Source organism: Thunnus thynnus, chromosome 21, assembly GCF_963924715.1.
Source record: "Thunnus thynnus chromosome 21, fThuThy2.1, whole genome shotgun sequence".
Taxonomy (NCBI): domain Eukaryota; kingdom Metazoa; phylum Chordata; class Actinopteri; order Scombriformes; family Scombridae; genus Thunnus; species Thunnus thynnus.
In genome coordinates, this window is record NC_089537.1 from 12,901,139 (window position 1) to 12,922,400 (window position 21,262).

General features: G+C 41.5%; 1 protein-coding gene across 6 annotated transcripts in view; it reads right to left on the reverse strand.

Annotated features, from left to right (window-relative positions):
• Window positions 1–21,220, reverse strand: part of atp8a2 (ATPase phospholipid transporting 8A2) — a 51,180-nt gene extending 29,960 nt beyond the window's left edge. The window contains exons 1-21 of one of the 6 annotated variants that reach the window (XM_067577871.1): window positions 21,143–21,220; window positions 19,435–19,765; window positions 16,824–16,919; window positions 11,929–12,073; window positions 8,658–8,757; window positions 6,726–6,824; window positions 6,576–6,621; window positions 6,283–6,323; window positions 4,189–4,262; window positions 3,808–3,877; window positions 3,262–3,389; window positions 2,668–2,779; window positions 2,047–2,215; window positions 1,752–1,879; window positions 1,570–1,647; window positions 1,347–1,435; window positions 999–1,043; window positions 673–748; window positions 375–563; window positions 245–294; window positions 88–157 (exon numbers count right to left, since the gene is read on the reverse strand). In XM_067577871.1, coding sequence (XP_067433972.1) covers window positions 88–157; window positions 245–294; window positions 375–563; window positions 673–748; window positions 999–1,043; window positions 1,347–1,435; window positions 1,570–1,647; window positions 1,752–1,879; window positions 2,047–2,215; window positions 2,668–2,779; window positions 3,262–3,389; window positions 3,808–3,877; window positions 4,189–4,262; window positions 6,283–6,323; window positions 6,576–6,621; window positions 6,726–6,824; window positions 8,658–8,757; window positions 11,929–12,073; window positions 16,824–16,919; window positions 19,435–19,477 — 1,848 coding nt within the window. In that variant the 5' untranslated portion in view covers window positions 19,478–19,765; window positions 21,143–21,220. Of the gene's footprint in view, window positions 1–87; window positions 158–244; window positions 295–374; window positions 564–672; window positions 749–998; window positions 1,044–1,346; window positions 1,436–1,569; window positions 1,648–1,751; window positions 1,880–2,046; window positions 2,216–2,667; window positions 2,780–3,261; window positions 3,390–3,807; window positions 3,878–4,188; window positions 4,263–6,282; window positions 6,324–6,575; window positions 6,622–6,725; window positions 6,825–8,657; window positions 8,758–11,928; window positions 12,107–12,826; window positions 13,235–16,823; window positions 16,920–19,434; window positions 21,029–21,142 lie in introns of those variants that run through there. The other 5 variants (XM_067577874.1, XM_067577873.1, XM_067577872.1 and 2 more) reach the window with 5 other exon arrangements.
• Between the last annotated feature and the right edge of the window lie 42 nt (window positions 21,221–21,262).

Here is a 21,262-nt window from a genome sequence, read left to right on the forward strand (position 1 = left end):
AAAATGCAATTCCTTATGAAAAGTTCTTGAAGAAGCTCTTGAAGACTATTAGAGTGATAAATTACACTGATAATGAGATAAACATACAGCTCCTTTGCAGTACAGCCGCAGCTTCCCATTGGGAGTCCTGACCACCACAGACATGCGTTTACGGTTACTGTAAAGGAAGGTGGGTTTAGTTTCAAAACACACTTCAGTTACTGAGTTATTTATTGACTGAGAAGAAAATGTATGGAAGTACTACCTGGAAAACTCCAGCACATTCAGTAGCTCATAACTCATCTCTTTTCCTCTCTGAAATACACAACACATAATGTCAACTCCTTGCATTACAAAAATAATCTACCACTGTAAAATGTGCATAGTACACTTACAGCTTCAATGATGACTGAGTGCGGGGTCCTTGCAGTGAAGACAAAGCCAAGTCCTTTGGCTCCTTTGACCAGTGCTCCTTCATCTGGTGAGGAGGCCTGGTAAATGATCTGGTTTCCCTCTATCTCTGGGACCACTGTGTGGCACACTGCCATCATGGTCAGGAACTCGCAGATCTGAGGTGATGTAGGCTGGAAACACACACAACCAGAGCAGACATGATTATCAACCTGGTCAATTTTGTGCAGAATCAATTTGTTGTAAAGAAAGAAATCAGAGAAGATCTTATGAGACACCTACATGTTCTTTCTCGATGTTCTGGATGAGAGTTGGGTCATCAAACTCCGTCGAATTATTGCTGTTGGAAGGCAGATTGCTGTGAGACAAAAACAGTAATTCAAAGAGGAATTAATCTAACTATTATATAGACAAAAATTTGAGAATTTCCTGGTATCCAAGCAACAAATCCAGTATTTCAGGATAAAATAGGTGTATTTTTTTATCCATCATTCCAAGCAAAGCAAACACAGTACATTGGTTTCTCAAAGCATGCTGAGACTAAATAAAGAATAGTGCATTAGAAAAGGAAGACAGATGAGAGGGACGGTGAGGAGAAGGTCACTAACCTGAAGTCTTCCATTGAACGATCACAGTCAAGATCAGGGAAGTGGCTGCAGTGATTAATGAGGTTGTATAGCAAAAGGAATCAATTCAGTTGATGAGTTGATTAGTTCATCTGATCAAGCATGCAAGAGTTTAATAAACTAGTGAATCAAGTAAACTAATAAACAGCTCAGTCTTTACTACAAGTTAGTCTGAGTCATGAATTCATTAATCAATTAGGGATTAAAGGAAACAAAGATGTATTTAGTGACATTCTGAGCTCTTTTTCTTGAAGTAGATGGCTTCTTCTACAGGTAAAACTACTGTAAGAGGCACGACTGAATTTGCAAAAAGCAGAAAAGATGACTGACCCATAAGTAATTCCCGCAATGGTACACTTCTTAAAGTGCATGACGTTACAGGTCAGAGTCCCTGTCTTGTCGGAAAAGAGATACTTCACCTGCAAAACACAGACAGATGATAGGAAATTAAAACAAACTCTGTTTTAATTGAGAGTATAGTTGTAGTGGCAATTTTGGGCATTCCTACTTTCCATCCTATAGCCACTACTTATGGGGGGAGAGGGGGACTGACCTGGCCCAGTTCCTCATTAAGATTGGACGTTCGAGCCATTGCTGGTGTGTCTGTCTCTGAGTAGTACATCTCCACATCCTGAGGTTAAAAAAACAACAACAAGCAAATTAATGAGGAATATTTGATCAAATATAGTTTTTAATATTTGAAAACATGCATTACAAAACACAAATGGTTTGTACCCAGTTGATGAAGAGGGCCTGTGTGAACTTGACCACCTCCAGTGTGACCAGCAGGCTGATGGGGATCAGGTTGTTGTAAAGGATGATGAACGTCAGCAGGTTATACGCAAAGTTAGTGGAGATGTCACCTGCATGCAAACACACCACACTCACTCTTAAAATGTGTGCTGGTCCAACTTCCTTAAAATCTGAAGAAATTTCAACCTGTGATCCAAAATCAACACATTTCATTCTTGTAAGAAAAGTCAAGTTACAGGTTGTGAAGTGTGGTGTGTGTTGGTGTGTGTGTTCTCACCAGCCCGGGACAGGTACCAGCAGGACTCTTCAGTGTGTTCTCTGTTCCAGATGGCAGCACCCACAGAGCTGATCAGGGCCATGACCAGCAGGATGCCGAACAGGACCAGGATCTGCATATTGGTGACTCGCTCTACATTAGAGCGCTTTAGTGGTGCCTTGGTGGAGTTCTGGGAGGAGGAGAGGTCAATTAATTCAGTAAGAAACACACAAAGACAGACAGTTTCATACAGTTACAAAGGTTTCTCTACAGAGAATAAGTCAACTTGCATCACTCTGTAATCCCATTTATTTTCTAATTTAATTTGTCATGACACAAAAACACGTGAAATTATTAAACGTTTGTTTTTGGGGTTTTTTTTTTACATTTTTTGGCAAAGCAATTTGTCAGCAATTCAAACCCTGTGACTGAAGAATAAACTTACTTCCCAGCTTGGATACTCTCCCAGTTATAAATGAGTCACATAGTTAATTAAAAGTCCTAAACTATTTAGATGAAGTTCACAAGGAAGGGAGATTTTAATTAGTACAAAAATGAAAATCAACTCCAAAATGCCCACCCACTCACATGTTATGGAGCCTTGACTCAGTATACTGAATCCAGACAAGACATTAAGTTTACCTGCATCAGTTTGGAGTCATGGCCAGTGTAGACAACAATTCCCACAACCCACTGCGTGTTCCTGAGCTGGGCGCCACGCAGCAACACCTGGTCTGGACCTAGGGGAGCAGCACTGAGGAGAAAAAAAGGTGATAAGCAACTAAACATGATAAATGAATGTAGATTCAGGGCAACCTGGATTTTTCTTTTTTTGTGAGTAAAATAGATGCATGGTGTTAATACTCCTGAGTATCATACTGAGTATTTTCTTCTTTCAAGACACCAAACTTAACCTTTTTTGCCTCAAATGTTTATTTTATGAAACCTTTTGATTAATTCAATTAATGAACAATGCAATGCTTTTACTGGGAATGGCTGCACTTTCCTCTTTCCATCTCATTTGTGCTGTATCAGATAACTATAAAATCTGTATTATGCAAATAGTTCTATGTTTTCTCTGCCAGGTCTGTTTTTACAAAGATATAATTTACCAAGAGACTTATTGGTTAAAAATTTAAGAATTAAGCAAACAATGAAAATGCACCTGTTATAGTCCATTAATAACTGATCGTGAAACAAATTATGTATGTATGTGTGTGTGAGTGTGTGTCTCACTTCTGGTTTTCCAGCCGCAGTGTACCAGTGAAGTCATACAGGTGTCTGTTGGGGCCTTCACACTCCAAACGGCCAGACAATGCCATCAAATCCTCCAGGTTCTGAAGAGCAGCTGTGAGCGAGAGACCCTGGATGACAAATTAAGTCAAGTTTTATTTTACCAAACAGAATGATCACAAACCTCTTTAAAACACAAGGTTCATAAAAACTTAGGTACTAAACGGGAAAAACACCAATAAAACCAGGAGATAGAAATAAAACAAGAACTACAAGAAACACAATCACTTGTGTGTGACCATGTGGATCTTAGATTATCTAAATGAATGGTCTTAAATGAATTTATTCATTTGAAAAGTGTTACAAAGGGCAACCTACTACAATTAAGAGCAAAAACTTTTTAAAATTTTGGTTTTCAGACTGTTTTTACAACATGCATTTGAGGTCAGGGAGGAAGTTCCACAATGACCACATGCCGAATCCATGCATTGAGAATACTGAGAAACTACAGGAGTCATTCTGCTCTTGAGATTTGCTCCAGTGTCCTACCTGTCTAATCTTCAGGTTGGTTTCGCCATCCAGGTTGGAGGTCTCAGTGTAACACATGGCCTGTGGTTCACTGTGAAGAAGAGGCAGGGTCTCATCAAAACATAGTAGTGCTGAAATTAGTAGTCTATAAATCAGCAGACAATCAATCCATGAGATTTTTGATCATCCTTTAATTGTTAAAGTCGTTGATTTCCTGGCTTCTTTATTTACAGCCTCTAATAATATTTACATTAAGAAGTAAATATGTAAGTTTAAAAACATACATACTACAAATGATTGGAATACATTAACTGAGCAGACATATTAAAGGACATGCATTCACAAATGCATATGCATGCCCACAAACAGAAACACACATTCATACACACAGTGAAGTCTGACCTGGAGGACACAATAACCATGTCAGCTGGAAGGTGCTGGCCATTGGTCACCTTCACTATGTCTCCCACTGCCACCTTGTGGCCAGGGTTCAGCAGTGCAACAGTGGAATGGGGAAAAGAGAGGGAGGGGTGTTAAGGCAGAGGGGAAGGGGCAATAGGACGGGGTAAGGGAGGAAGACAGAGAGGGGGGAAAAAAGGCATGTCAATTAGTGAGCAGCCAAGAGGCAGCAAAGACGGAGAGACGAAACATAAAGTGACAGTGAGCACAGTGGCGCATAGCTTCAACTGTTTTGATTAGGCTGCAACAGGGGTGGACAGAGTAGGACACAAAGGAAATTACAAGCATGTAGATAAGAGAGAGAAAGAGAACAAAATGAGAAAAAGTTGAGTTCACTGATCAAATCAGTTCTGGCACACAGTACAATGCTGCATAAGTCACAACCAGTGAGAAAATTCAGCCTTGCAAAACTGGAGGGTTTTGAAAATTCATTCTGAGAAACTACATGACAGTTTAAACCATGAAGAAAAACAGAAAAATACTTGTGAGGGCACATTGGATTACTCAATTCCAATGAAATAACTATATGATAACATCAGCAGTCTGGGAAAGTATTTGGGGATGTCATCGCCAAGTTGGACAGGCAAGTTAAAACAATGTCAGACTGTGCTATATCAGTCTAGGTCTAAACTATTTTATCATGTTCTTCCGGCTGCTTGTTTTCCTAGGAACTGAAGAAATCAGATTGTGTTCAGGTTATAGAGGAGTGGAGGTAATCAAGACTACAACACATACCATGAGATGTGATCTGAGGAATGTTGACTGCTGCATTATTGACCACAGTAAGGGCAAATTGGCTTTCTACCAAAGCACTACTCTAGTGATCTCACAATGTGTAATTAATCATCACATACAAAGCACAAGGGGAATTTTTGCATGTTACTCCAATTAAAAGGAGGAATTACAAAATCCTTAAAAATGAAGTTTAGGATTTACAATAAAGGCAAAATGTGTAATCAGTGAATAACAGAAATTTACAAGAGAAGTACAGATCTGTCCATTCACAGAGAGAAAGGCTCTCGAAAGCAGCTGGAGCAAATTCCTTCACCTGTTCTGACCCTGAAAAACAAGGGGGTAAATTCCTGCTCTACACTGTTGTCACTCGCATAACAAAGACTCTAATTTGATTTGATTTGACCTGCTGGACCAGGGCTGTACACAGCTGGGTGCAGTTATAGAGTACGTAAGACCAGATCTCAAAGAAATAGTTACTCATTTGATTTACGAGAACATACTGTACTTAGATCATGGATTGCACTATAACAACTTCCATTTGTTTCAGGTAACTTTAATTTGGTTTAAGATTATGCAGAAACTGCAGAAAACCAAAATATTCAACAAACAAGATCAAGGCCAGAAACAACAAACCAGCTAGCTCACTTACTATCTGGCCCTAAATCATCGATACTAATTCGCAAGGTATCTTTTTACTGTCTCGCATCCAAAGCACAGAAAGATCCTGACCCAACAAAGACTGAGTGACCACAGTCTGGCCACATAAACGAAGCACACAAGAAATCCTAGAAGGGGAGAGAATGTGTGATCAATGCACAACAGGTGAGACAGAGACAGAAATGCAGCTTCTCTGAAACTGTAATGTAATCATTTAAGAAATATGATTTGCTAATCCCCAATTTCACAAAACTAAAGGAGTCAAAAGCATCATGTTGCAGTTGCAGATCAATTGCAGTAGATATCTATTATATTATATAATTTTATTACTGTTCTGTTTTTGCAGAAATTCTTCCCTAATTGTGGCATCTTTTGGTTTATTACCTGGATGTTTTTTTAAAAGTGTGGACACACCTTGCTGTATCCAAACAGTACTGTAGTTTCAATTGCTAATTCACTTACTATTTTCTCTATTGTTAGAGGAAATTAATCTTTTCAGCTTCTTCTACTTCTTTGACGCTTCTTCTTAGTCATTTATGCCAATAGAGTATGTTAAACTGGATTGTAAAACTGAGAGAGCAAGAGACAACACAGCAGTGATGAGTGAGAAAGCAACAGAAATTAAGTCTGTGATAGTAGTGTTACCTGTTTCCAGATGATCGTCTGCCAGGCTCCGTTACGCAGCACTGAGAGACAAGGACAACACGGCCATCAGTCAACCAATAGAGCAGCTCTCATACAGTATTCAGAGCCACTAAACTTTTGTCTGAGGCTGCGTGGCCTGCACTATAGTGAGTGACAGACAACAGCCATTCAGTCCGTCATGAAAGGAAAACAAAACCACGCAAATAGACATAAGCACACTCATGGAAAAGTGCACAGACAGTTGATGCACATTAATAAGCACACACACACACAGACACACATGCAGCCGATACCTGTTGTCTTCTTTTTGTTGACTGTGTTATCTGCTTTATGTCTTTTCTGTAAAGAAATCAAAGAAGATGCATTAGTTTTCAAGATAATTACTGGGTGTCCTTCCCACACTTAAAACATTTACAAACCCTAACTCCTGCTGTGGTACTCACATAGTCCTCTATGATCTCTTTGATCCCGGCCACGGTGAGGATGAAGATGAGCGGGACAAGTGTTGTGTAGCGACCGGTCGGTGATACATCAGGGATTTGCTGATGAGTGGTAAGGTAGGGTTAGGTAGGTAAGGTGAGGTAATTTTAGTTATATTGCACCATTCAGACACAATGTAATTCAGAGTGCTTTACAAGGGAATAGAAATACACTGAAAATAAGACAATAAGACATTAAGATTGTATTTAAACAACAATGAAAACAACAAAACAAAAACAAGCAGATAGGTAGTTAAAGATTAATAAGATGGTGCCTATCTAATTTACTGGAAAGCTGGAGTGAACAATAATGTTTTGAGCCGTGATTTAAATGAGCTTGTTCAAGGAAGCTTGTTCCACAGGTGGGGAGCATAGAAACTAAAGGCTCCTTCACATGGCTTAGTTCTGATCCTGGGAACAGTGAGTAAGCCTGTCCCAGATGGCCTGAAGGGTCTGGGTGCTTCATAACGTACAAGCACATCAGAAATGTATTGTAGAGTTGTATGTAGAGTCAAGAGAGGCAGCACTCAGAAATCATTGTTAATAGTGAGTGTTGAGAAACTTAGAGTATTCATTATGGATCATCATGGCACAGACAAACATCAGTTGTTACTGCATTAGGCTTTACACAAGCTATTCACAAGAACTGATCCAGGTTGCATTCTCTTACTGACGGTATACCAGTTGAGACAGATATTGTTTTCATCATCTCAACATCCCTTTATTTCAAATCACACAAGGCAGTGAAGCATAATGATGAATCCTTGGAGGGCAGGTGGAGCCATGTTAGCAAGACAGAAGTTAAGCTGAATTCACACCAAATCAGGCGCTGTGGTGAAAACACCAGTCCTCCCATTCATTTGAATGGGGGTAGTGGGTAAACGCTGCAGGGCTGGGGGCCACAGGGGCACCACAGCGGCCAGCAGTGAGAAAGTTGAACCCGAATAATCTTTTAGAGAAACTCAACCCGACGTCACACTGCAGTGATCAGACTGATCACAGTTGTACAACCCTGCCACGAGGGAGGACATTACTACACATTTCTCTTTGTTTGATAACTTTAAAAGTAAAGTTAGACTTTGCTGACAGCTTCCTGACTCATTTGAAAATACACGAGAAAAAAAAGAGAGAGAGAGTGCAAGCGAGCTGAAAGCACCAAAGAGAGAGAGAGAAATAGAGAGAGAGAGAGAGAGAGAGAGAGAGCAGCAGTAGTAGAGCAAGCTAGAGAGTGAATGAAGAGAGCGAGCAACGGTAGCGAGAGTGAATGAGAGGAATAAAACGTTATTTTCTGATTGTTTCACGGAGGTTACAAATAAACCTGCCCACACCCACACCCCACACCTCCGCTGCAGAGGTGCACTGCAACGCTTGATTTGGTCTGAATACTGCCTTAGTGTGACTTTCCATGAGGCTCAAATAGAGGGGAAAAAAACAAGTGCTCCTCTTTCCCTACCATCCATGGAAAAGAAAATGTTGTCATTCAGTCAGGTAGGGACAACAGCGTGCGATCTACTGACTATCCTCTATGAAACTTCTTCCTATTTTTACAATTTTTTCATCTCAGAAAAGTTCCAAAATCTGTCATAAGAAAAAAAAAGTAAAAAAATAAGCAATATCTGATAAGTATGATATAATAATAGTGGCTTATGCCTGTAACCCATTTGTTAATATTCATCATAATTATTTACCCTAACATTTGCCATTTAGAAATCAATTTTCAAAAATTCATAATACAGTATTTCAGAAATAGCTGGGGCTCTGGGAATCCTAGAATATTTCAAAGTAGACTCTTATTGATGCTGTTCACATCTAAAAGCCAGTGCGGGCCACAGACTTAAGCTGAAACCAAACAAACAGCACACCGCTGTTGTTAAGAGTTTTGTGTGTGAGGTTTACCTGCATGAGTGCGATGAACAGGAAGAAGGCGTTGGCAGCCCGCCTGATCTGCTCATACAGGAATCGGGGCAGAAAGGTGAGGACACCATACTTTGTGGTACTACAGAAGAAGAACACAAAGAAAGAAAATACTTAACACTTTGTTTACATTCAAAAGATGAAGAAGAGCCAGATAGTGCATTAGCAAAATGCATAAATGGTGTGCTAATGATTTTTAGCCAAACACACTACAACAGCATTATCTTAAAGGCTACATAACAACAGACTCCATTTGGGTTTTAGTAACTGCAGCACTTAAAAAAATCTTAACACTCAATTGTGCCCAGGGAGAACAAACAGAGCCATTATGGGCTGCACACACATTACACCTATAAATAGACCAAGACTTTTAATCCAACAACCTAAATTTAGACCCGACACCCCAGAAAATAGGTACAAGAAACCTTGGCAACCTCAACCTGTCTGTCAATCAACTGTATTGATCAGACAACTATATTGATTAGCCTTGTTATAGCCAGGAGCTACCGTAAGAGCTTTTACAGTAGAGTCTAAAAATAATAGAGTCAACCTTCAAGTCAAGGCCTGTTGGCGAACAGTAAGAGGTTCTGAAATGACTTTTGTTTAATGGATAGTGCGTGTTTGTGTGTGTCTATGTGTGTGTGTGTGTGTGCTGGTGTGTGTGTGTGTGCATCAGTGCATACTGAATGGCAAACAACAACCCTGCATCATAGTTCAGGATCTCCTAAGGTCTCCTAAACTAGAACCACCTCTCTCACACACATAGACAAGTAAAAAGAGCAAGACATACAACACACAAAACCGAGAGGCAACAGCTGTTGGTCTGTCACACACACAGACGCTGAACACCTACACAGTATCCTGACCCTGATGCTCTAGATACCTAGGATTTAGTGACACTACACCTGTGATCCAGTGGATAAATCTGCCTTAATCTAATCAAAGACAAGTGATACCAGAATCCTCACACACACACACATGCTCACACACAAACACGTTTCCACCAGACCGGGGTGAAAAAAAAAAGAAAAAACATCTGGCTGTTATTTTTCATACTATAGATGTCCAACTTTGTGGTGGTGTTAACAGCTGTTAGCTGCAGGGGTTATGCTCTCCTGCTGATGTGTGGCTTTGTCGTGTTTTTATAAAACAAGGCAGGTGTTCTTCATACATTAAAGGCTGAAAGTAAACACTGAACTGAAGTCAAAGAGGAGTCATTCATCTGAGTGGTAAAAAAAAAAAATCAGAACACTGGCAGGTAATTGGTTGAAAAGTGAAAGTGTTTGTAATGAAAGTTCTCTTTTTATGTGTGAGTTTAATAGGAGAGCGGGTTACTTTTTACGTTTGTGCAGGAGAGCAGCACTAATGCTCAGCTTGTATAAAAGCAACTGCGGAGGGTGAAATATGGAGGTGGAGGACACAGGGAATGGAGAGGAGGTGAGCTGGGTATATAGATAAAAGCTACAAGGCTTTAATCTCTGAAAAATCAATAAGGCTATTGAACCTTTAAAACAAACTAAAGAGTTACAGGAACACTGGGACATCAAAGGGCACGCCTCTTGAACCAGATCGCTCCTGTGTCTCCAATCAGCATACAGCGAGGGAAGGACACCACACATGATCCAATCAGATGACCCAAGGAGCACCCGCCTTAATCTTATTAGTAGAGCAGAAATAGGCTCTTTTAAAAGTGAAATTGAATCTGCTGACATTAATGGGAGGCCACTGAATGTCAATTGACTAACGACAAGCTCTCCACTCACAGAACATGAGCCCTGTGCTCCTTTGGCGCCAGCCACAGTTAGCATATACAAATAGGAATAATAAAAACGTAAAGACAAGGGACAAATTACATCGGCGTCTGTCTGAATCAAACTTAAATACTGTTTGCCTGACTCGCAGTATTTACAACCACTGCTGAGGCCATAAAATATGCGATGACATATGGGATGATGGTGATAAAAGAGGTTCTCCACTGCACGTGCCATATCGCCCTGCCCATGACCCTGCCTATGACAGAAAAGTACATACGAGCAGAATATTCACTTATATGTTTGCTGCTGGATCAAGGGGTCAGGGGCCACTACAACACAGCAGCACAACATATGAAATAATGATACTCTTGTAAAGTGTGCAAATTAGACTGTGGTCCTAGATTTGTAGTCTTCGTGCCTCAGCTGCTCAGACCGCATAATGTCATGACTAAGAGAATCACACCTACAGCCTTTGACCTGGGCCTGAGAAATTAGATCAGACAGCTTTTATCCTCAGTGAAATCCTAGGCTGTCAAGCAGATGAAAACACCATCCACTCATTTTACAAATATCCCTCACAGTTTCTCTAACAACACAAACACAGAATACACCTATGATCGGATAGACACAGCTAAAGCGCTCTCTGTATTTTATGTAAACACATGGGAATGTAGTTACTTTACTTTCATGGACAGCCTTAAACATTCATGAGTATGTATTGATTAAGTAACACAAGCATGTTAAGTTGTTAAGCTAAGCAATTTTCAACTGAGATTCCCTCGTGGACTTGAGGCAGTGACATAAGTCAGCCTTGGCAGAGCTGCAAATGATCACTTAATAAGTGAGTTATTAACGGCTTATCACCTGTGAATTGTAGACCCTAAAGAACTAAAAAGGTTTTCCTTTGAGGTTCTTTTAGTTTACTATTATTATTTACTATTATATTATTATTTAAGGCAAAACTAAAAGACGGGAAATATTTACGAGGGGAAAAAAACAAAACAAAACCTGAATAGTCCAGAGTCTACTCAGCAGACATGGCATGCCAGGTAGAAAAACATACAAACAGGCTGTAACAGGCTGTCCTGACAACATGGGTGTAAAGCCCCTGTGAGCAAATATCGACTCTGCTTTTTGGTGCACAAGTGTCCTTTAGAATCCTGACAAGCTGACCCTGAATTCTGACCTCCCTGGAAAAGGCTGCAGCCCAAAAAAATACATTTGTCTTATAATTAAACATGGTCAGGACGGGTTTATCAACCTTTGATTAAACACAAAAAAGTATCAAATAAGCTGACCGTGGATTTCATAAGTCTGGTGTGGTGTAATTTTCTTGGCTGCAGTTTGTTTAACATTGTTTAAAACTTCAGAACAACATTTAACTAAAGCATTTAATTATCTTTGATCTACATAACCTCTCTGCTCAGCTCTGACTTCCAGTGTGTGGAAAAAGTCAGTGCATAAGCAACACAACATACATCATAATAAGTGGCACCTACCTGACATGGTTGTCGCAGAACTTGGTATTCTGTGGCCGGTTGAGCAGCACAATCCGCGCCGTGGCGTCTATGGGATCCGCCTGGGAAGTGGTCCCGGACATCTCATCATCTGCCTTGCGGTAACCGGCGGACGAGCAAGCAGGTCCTGCACCGTTGGATTGATGGGAGAGAGGCGAGGCTGAGTGAGTGCGAGTGAGAGACAGAGATAGAGAGAGAAAGCAAGAGAGAGGGAGAGAGAGAGACAGACATAGACTGGAGACGAGGTTTACAGTTCAAAAGCGAAGGCGACCAATTAGTACTAGAGGTTACTGTATGCTGATGTATGCTGGAGCCGATGGGGTCGATTCAATGACGTTTTCCGTTATAAACACCCCCCTCCTCCCCTTGTCTTTCAGTATTATTATGCAGGTACCGTCAATGCACACACGCGCGTTTCGCGACGCCCACGGGACCCCCCCGCGTATAATGGATGTGCTGAGGGATGCACAATGGCGAACAAACACGCAGGGTTTGCCTGTTTTATCAGCACGTCAACTCCATATGCAACAGAGAAGAGCCGGCGCACATCACGCTTGTTATTAGACTACATGCACAAATGACCCCCACCCCCCACCCCCCACCCCCAAAAAAGTGACAGAAGAGGATGCAACACGCTTCTCCTCCTGCAGACTTTCTGCTTCCCCGCCCGACCGGCTTTGTCATCTCCAACCATTTTAAAGCGTCGTGATCTCCTCTCATTCACCCACGCATGAGCTCCAGGAGCAGGACAATTTTCATCCTCCACTGCGCCTAATAACGAGTGAGTATGTCTGGCGCGACATGGCCATTGTGGGAAGTGGGAGACGCGCAAACGGGTCTGGACGCCACAGTTTACTCAGCTGGTACAACAACGGCAGACCTAGGCGAGGACTGATGCAGCAGCACGCCCGTGCCTACTCTCTCCTCCTTCGGCGTTGCTGAAGAGGAAGCTCCCGGCCCTTGTGAAAGATACTGGACCCCCAAGCTCCGCCGCCGTGTCATCTGGCCACCTGCCGCCTCGGGAAGCCTTTTTCCGGCGCGATTTGGACTATCTCCTCCCTCCAATTTGATGCTGAGCTGCTCACTACTACCAGCCGAGACAACGAGAGGAAGCCATATGGAGCTCCTTCAGTGCAGCGGAGGGGGAAAGCCGGGGCTCCGCTTTTAAAGGGCCAGAAGCCTGATATCGCCTTGGGGTCTTACGGTCAAGCACAGATGGGTCAAATGACATCCCCGAGACAAGAGCCATCCGTCAGGAGATCACTTTATGTCGCTTCCCCTCCGCTGCGATGCCTGTGCAACAGTGACCAGTCCACACAGGTTTCTGCTCATCTTTCTGGTTAGTTTGTTTAGTGTAGATGCGCCATACTGTATCTCCAGCAAATACGAATATTATCTAGAATACATTTATCTGGTCAGCCACTCAAAAAATCCTGATAATATTTTTGATAATATTCTTATATTATTCCCAAAAGACCTTGTAGTGTAAATTTAGAGCTCAATTGTTCATTTACAGTGAGCTAATATCACTAAATATTCCGATATTAGCTTTATAATAATTCCACAAGCACTTATTTCTCCTAAAATGTATTATTGTAATTCTAATTTTTGGATCTGTGCATTATGCATGTCTGTCTGAGGCTATGTCTGTAAGTGAAAAACAACAACAGGCTAATTGCATTTATAATTTAGACATGAAAAAGTAGTGGCAGGGTTTCGCAGATTGAGTTTCCACAGTCCCAAAACTCAGTCGAAACAGTCCCGCAGCACTACAACAATAGAATAAATAACAGGATCATTCTCTCCCCTCATCAATAACCAAAATTAATTCAATATCATTACATTCCACTCCACTCCACTGCTTCTTGTTCTTAAGAAGGCAATGAATTGTAAAATGACCAAGATGTCAGCCAGTCAACCATAATACTGGATGTGCTGTCAACTTTTCCATTGAAAGAGTCATTAAGGCCTGTGTGTTTACAAGAAACAGCTACAAATATTGCACTCCCAGGCAAAATGAGAGCAAAGCGGGAGGTATTTTCCATAAATTAGAGGACAATATTTATTTTTTTCTGTGGTAATATATTTAATTCCCATTCTCTCCTTACAAAAGAAGCCTGCTCCTTCAAGGAAACTGTTAAAAACTCCAACCTTAGCATAGTGCTATTCCACACCACACAGGCACATGTCTGCACAAGGCAGAGAGCAAGGGTCAAAGTCTGTCCAAACAAAATGATAATAAAGCAGCCTATCCCTCATCTCTCTATCTGTTACCAGGCTGTTACCTCTGCACCTATTAGAGCTATATGTGTCACAACTCAGCACTGACTCCACATTGCAAATGTCACTGGGGTCAGTCAAGATAGTGGGTGATTGTAAAGAAATGATAAAGGATGACACAAGGTCAAAGGTAGAGAGGGGCAAAGCACATTAACTACATCTTTTTTCCTGTCACCAAGCAACCCTATTTTCTATATATTTTCTATACCTTGTGTTCATTTGTTTTTGTTGAACTATTTATTGTGCCCCTCATTCCCCCCACATCTCTACTTTTAACCCCTTTACTCTTTACCTTTCCAAACAGATCAATAACGGCTTTCTCAGCAGCCCACTTCGGCTCTGATTCATCTCTGAGCAGATCAATGCCTCGGTTACTCATCTCTGATGGAGTAGAGCTGCAGTCACCTCCGTAACTCATTACTGATGCGCCAGTGATGAGTCAGCAGCAAACCCGGGCAGAGCACAGCCAGGTAAATTACACATGAAGCACCCAGACTAGCCGGACAGGTACCATAGGTCTGATAACCTGCAGCCAGAACAGGTAAGACTAGACTGATCCCCCTTCAACAAACACCCTGCGAGCAGATACTGCTGGCCACCCATTTAGTTGCTGAGGCTTAAAAACAATCCTATGCATTAATCAACGAGCAATCTTGTTTCCATTATGTAGAGAAGATTAATAGCCTAATAGTTTAATATCATCAGTAGTCTACAGTATTAAAACAAACATTTTACATAGCAAGCAGATGAAACAACCCATTCCTATGAGCAGGGCATGGGTAATGTAGTCTCAAAATGCATACAATTAAATCCATCATAGATGTAATTTGAAGAGGATGTCACACGTCATGCTTCATCATATCTTAATAGTGTACACCAGTTGTGTTTTGGGTTGAACCCAAGGTGCCCTGGCTTGATGCCAAACTTTCACTGTTAGAAAGCAGGCTAGGCTACTGAATAATGCAACGAGACAGGCTGCATAATTCATCTACATTTTCTAGTATGCTAGAGCATATTTCACCAGACACTCTGCCTTGGTGCTGAGCCCAAGCCTTCACTCAAGGGACAACTCACATGTCAGCCACTATCGCGGCGTCTCCCTTGGCGGCTCTGTCAATTAGCACGACTTCCAGAATTGTGTTTGAAATGGCACAAACGTAACTTATGAATCGTGCCTAATAGAGATGCACTATCTTCCAAAAAACCAATTCAGAAATGTAATGAGCCAGAAAGGAAACAGCTATGAATCATAATAGCATTTATAGTAGAATAGCTACAATTATCTCCAGCAGTCAAAGTACTCCCGCCCCCACAAGGCAGAACAGATATTCCACTATTCCCTGTTTTATTATCTGAAAAACTGTCAAAACCATTTAGATGCAATTACACATGGTCTGCTGAATGTGCATGCACAAATCAGATTAATATGTTATACCGGCATATTTTGTCTTCCTGTCTTTGGCAACATGGCGTTAAAGTTGTTCAAGTCATTGCCTGTAACAGCAAGGTCTCAGGTTTTAATCCTCCAGCAGCCACAGGCCCTGTCAAAGTGTTCTTGAGCTACACACTAAACCACAATCACCTCACTGATTTCAAAAACTTAGACTTAGTTAGATTACTAAAACACAAATTATCTTGCCCCATTTGTCTCTGTCCAGTCCACAATCCCACTGTGTGATCAGGAAAGTATTACCAACAGAACGTCGTCTGCCTGGTTGACCCCTACGTCCCATGGCTGTCCGGGTCTCCTAGGTGACCTGGAGGTCCTATGTGCAGGTCCTGGTTGACCAGGCTGCTAGCGTTCCCAGTGGGTCCATTTGCCACCGTAACGGAGTAGGAGGTAAGGCAAGAAAGCCTCTTACAGGCCAAGTGAGCAAGCATGATAATCCCATCTGTGTCTGCTCTGCAACTTCACCTACTGCTAATCCATACTCTGATAATCCTACAGGTGAGTCTGCTACACGCACATGAACACACATTTCGCTAGTGTATGCATATGCACATATACACATGCACACACACATTGATAGTGTATTATACACACACTCTCTCACACGCGCAGGTGAACATACAACTTTTAATGCCGGAATACATGCAAAGCCCCTACATGCAGGTACTCCCCTGCCCAATCTCTACACCCAGCAGTTACATATTGTACATGCATGCAGCAGTGTTCATGTGCATGTGCTTTCCAGGCATGCCATGTCCATAGATGCATGTGTTGTGTGTTCTACAGCATGCATATATTTTCATATCGAACGATTTGCCCCAGTGCATAGCGATCTGTCTTCGTCAGCACGGTCTGACATGAGTGGTCACCCCACTACCTACAAGCACATGCAGTGAAAGGGTTAATTCCTGTTTAGCATTCATCACTCCAGGCCCCAAGGAGCTACAGAGTATTCAGGGTCAGCAGCAGTAATATCATGTCTTAACCTTTTCAGACAAGATCCAGAGACACTTGGTAACTACATATTGTAGCTCTTGAGGGCCGGAGGTTGGCAGACAGCTGCTCCTAGCTGTTGCACATGGCCACATGCACCTTGGGACTCCAGAAACAAACGGGGCGTCATCCAGTCTAATTCGAGCAAACTCACTTTTGTCAAACCTGTCTGTGAGGCGGGCGCGCATGGTAGCGCCTGGGTCCTGCAGTTCAGAAGCCTCCTGCCTAATGGTGGTCAACACTAACTGCTCTGTGGGCGACAGAGGCCGCGGCGGGAGAAAACAACACACACAAGACAACAAGTCAATATACACATACCGCACACAACACATCTATGTGTCAGTAACTGCACTGTAAATGTGTTTGTATGTGCCTGTCATGGGAAGCATTCTGTAGTGAGATGAGATTCATGCCTGCATAAGAAAATGTGGGTCTGAAGGGTTTACACAGAAATGGACTTGGCTAAAACTTTTGTAGCTTGCCCAGGAGTGCCCCCTTGTGTTCAGCTCATGTAAATACCTCACTGCTGCAATTTATTAGGCCTCCCTTATCTCCCAAATGGCATCTTCAGCAGCTTGGCAGCCACGGCAACCAGTCTTTATCGTTTGAAAACAGACATATTGTTGACAGTTTGCTGAGCTGCATGACTCACATTAAGAAGACCCGCCAACACAACATGTGTCCTTACATTTGAATACAAATCCATACGGTAAAATGTGAACTGCCTGAGACAATCTTCAAAAACCATAAGACATCTTGATTACAACTCGTTTAGCTTATCATAACACAAAAATACTTTACAGTATAATGTGTTTTCTCAACCAATGTCAGAAGTGCTTTATGTGCCTGTGAGTAGTTATGCATAAAAGGTGGTATTAGAAACATGGTCAGAGTTTATGTCACCCACTTCATAAATACAAACAAATGATATGATATGATTCTGTGTGTGAATGTGTGTGTGTGTGAGTAAATGTGACAGATTGGAGGCTGCAGACGTCATCACCAGGGATGAAGCAGCTCGCTAATTGGAGCAAAGAATCAAGAGCTCAGGCTCCAAGAGATTAGAGAACAGACACCATGGAGAATCCAGGAGGGTGCACATGTACATAATGACTGACACTCTTAAACAACTGTTAGACTCAATGAGACAAAAATAATCTCCACGAATATTAAAGAAATGTCCCACATTATCTGGTCAGATATAAACAAGAATTAAGTAGCGAATCTCACAATCAAACCTCTTCCACATGAGGGTCAAAGTCACATACTGGCCAAATAAAACAGAAGTATGTTTCATTTTTGAGGCCACCTGATACCCCATTTAAACACAAAATACAAATATGTATGAAACTGGTCCTGAACCCTTATTAACTCTAACCTTTCATCGGGCAAAAATGTGCTGCCCCAGTGACAAAACCTCCAATATTTCAACAACTAATATATGTGGGAACCTCTGGCCTGAAGACAGTGTGGCCCAGTTGGCGCTCATCTCTGCTCACAATTTGCCCTGCTTTCTATTTCTGGAAGCTGCAAGAGGCATGCAGCTACACACACACACACACACACACACACACACACACACACACACACACACAGATAACAGCAAAGCAGCCGGACAATATGTGCCAGTCACTATTAAAACCCACTGGTTGAGCCAAACACATGCTCCTCTCTTCCAGGACAATCCAAACTCAGTTTGCTATGTGTGAAATCATAACATCCCACGTTGACTTTAAACATCTCCATGCTCCCTCCAATTCCTACTGTATGGAAAGGATGAACCATTTTCTGCCAGAAAGAGTGACTATAACCTATACTATTAAGTTTGTCATGGAGGGTTTATTTAATATAAACAGCCCTGGTCCATACATGGTCCGGAAGACACATGTCATGTGTGCAGCTGTTTAAACCAGCCCCTTTCCAACGCTTGAGTGCCATAAATACAGTGATGTGAAAACACACATGTGCATGGCTTTAGAGATTCAATTCTGGACGCGCTCGGAATAAAAAGCGCTCTTTATGCGGTCACGTGGTGTTTAAGTCGGCGAGGTAATAGGCTGTTCTTGGACTGATCTATAGAAGCTGAGTTTGGACATTTGAATCGCAAAATTAATTTAAATATTTAGATATGAGCTATCTTATAAGCACATCAAGAAATCGACATGTTTTTGCGAATCGACCCATGCGAAAAAAAATCCCCATATGATGCGATTGAGGAGGTCAATATACCACAATGTCTGTTGCAACAAAATTATATAATACCATAATGATGCCATAGGAACTACAGTACATTCAGTATAGTGACACGATCGCACAACGGACTCACATTCTTCCTATGAAGAGCAAATATGCTGTTATCGTTTCGTTACAGCACAGCACGGATCCATATGCTTATCATGGTCATTGCTATATAGAAATACCAGCCTATATAGAGGGCAGACGGTGCTACCTGAAGCAGCTGCACCTGCAGTCTCCAACCGGTGCCAAAAAAAAAAAAAAAAAAAAACTGAGCGAGGAGGAAGGATAAATACCGGTACAGCAGATCTCTCCACATGCATGCTGCAGTCCCGGACAATACTGATCCCCGTTATTATGCCAAGCACATAACCGCACGATTATGTCCTACAGGCCGCTATATGCTCGATCATTATAGGCCTATTCATGACACTGATAGAAACTGACAGGTCACGAATTAAGCGGCAGGAGGGAATCAAGATCGTGAGAAAGATTACATAGGGTGTTTGTTTTTTGTTTTTTTAGCTTACCTCCCTCGCTGTGTATCTTCTTGGCTCTCCGGTTGAAATACATCTCGGTGGTAAACAAGAGTCGGTCAAGCTGGGACGAGGAGGTCGGAGCGGTGGCATGCTCATGGCTCACCGACAGACACACAGGGGGACGCTACTGCGGGCCCAGGCTGCGGACGCCACTGCTGCTGCTGCTGCTGCTGATCGGGGATCATGATGTCTCGGCAGCACAGCGGAGGTAATGTTTGTAGGGAGATAGCCGCTTCAACCAGCGTCAAGTTACACGCAACTTCCGGTTACTGCTTCAATATATAGTAGGTTAAAATATACTCATCGTGGTGTGGTGGTGCAGCTGTGGACAGTCAGGTTTACATTAGATTACAGTTACAGGCTAATGAAAATAATTGCGTGATAATTTAATCAGATATGTGTCTTATTTAAGTAATTAAATTGCCTATGTTTCTTTTAATTTAAAGTATTCCTATACTTTTTCATAAATGTCATCAATAGCAGGCATTACTTGTTTAGATAACATGTTATATAATTAGATTTACATCTTTATATAAGTACATATTTGCCTATATTGAGGGCCTCACATCCATCACTACCATGTGTACGCTAGTTGGTTTATTTTTAGTAACATTAAACTAGAGACTTGTCCTGAAAATTGCATTACAATTAATCAGCAACTATTTTGATAATTAAATAGTCGTTTAACAACAATGTTTTGAGGATTTTAAATTGTGAGGATTTGCTGCCATCTTCTCTTTTTTGATATTACAAATTGAACATTAAAGGCATCACTTAGGGCTTAAGGAGATCGTTTTGGTATTTTTTTCACTGTTTTCCAACATTTATAGACCCGAATAATTAATCACTGACTTAAGTGGCAAATTAATAGATGGTGTAAATAGTTGTTAGCTACAGCCCATCAATTAAAAGCATTTATACATATTGGTAAAGCTTGATTTTGAAGGGCAATCGCCAGACTTCCGATCTCGTCCCTTCTGGCTTTACGGACTGGGGTCCGTTTAGTTGAGCCACGGGGACGCGCATCGGATGATGGGATACGTGTGCGCTCCCGGCCTTTGGACGCAGAATACAAAGATGTGTTACCAAAACTGAATAGTTTTCAGAATTGATCTTCTATCAGTTTGTCAATATTTAAGAGCACTATCACTAATCCTAGTGAAAAATAGATTTTTGTATTTACGTTTTTATTAAGTAATTTGTTTTGGGGGAGTCTGAACTCATGCTAACTGAAAATAAAATGTTTATTTTTTGCTAATCATTTAAAGAGAGACTATGTAACCGGTTACGTTAATTGTTAAATACCGGCCACAAATGACAACTATTCTTTCCTATTTAATCATAACTGCTCAAACGTGGTGTAACACTGGCATGAGCATTAACAGTCAAACTGGGTAAGTTAATGTCAGTAATAACTTTGCTAACATAAAGCTAGACAACATTATAACCAGTATATACCAGAACAAGTGAGGCTATAGTGGCAGAAACACGGTGTGTATTGAATTTAGCAAGAGTGCGTTAAATTTCTTCTGAATTCAACTCTCCATAAGGGGAAAATATGTAATTTCTTCTTTCAAAAGTTAATAACATAACACATAGTTTTTAGCACTCACCCCATCGGCGAACCAGTTTTACGGCAAAACAAAGCTACCAAAAGGTTCATACAAACTTTTCAAATCACTCCTGCAGCATAACCCACCTCTCTACTGTCCATTCGTTTGCTCGATGTGTTTCAAACACGTAATTGTGGCACAATATGGATAAATATTTAGTGTAATAAAGAACAGCTTGTTCGCCGTTGGCGCTCTTAACCGTTGAC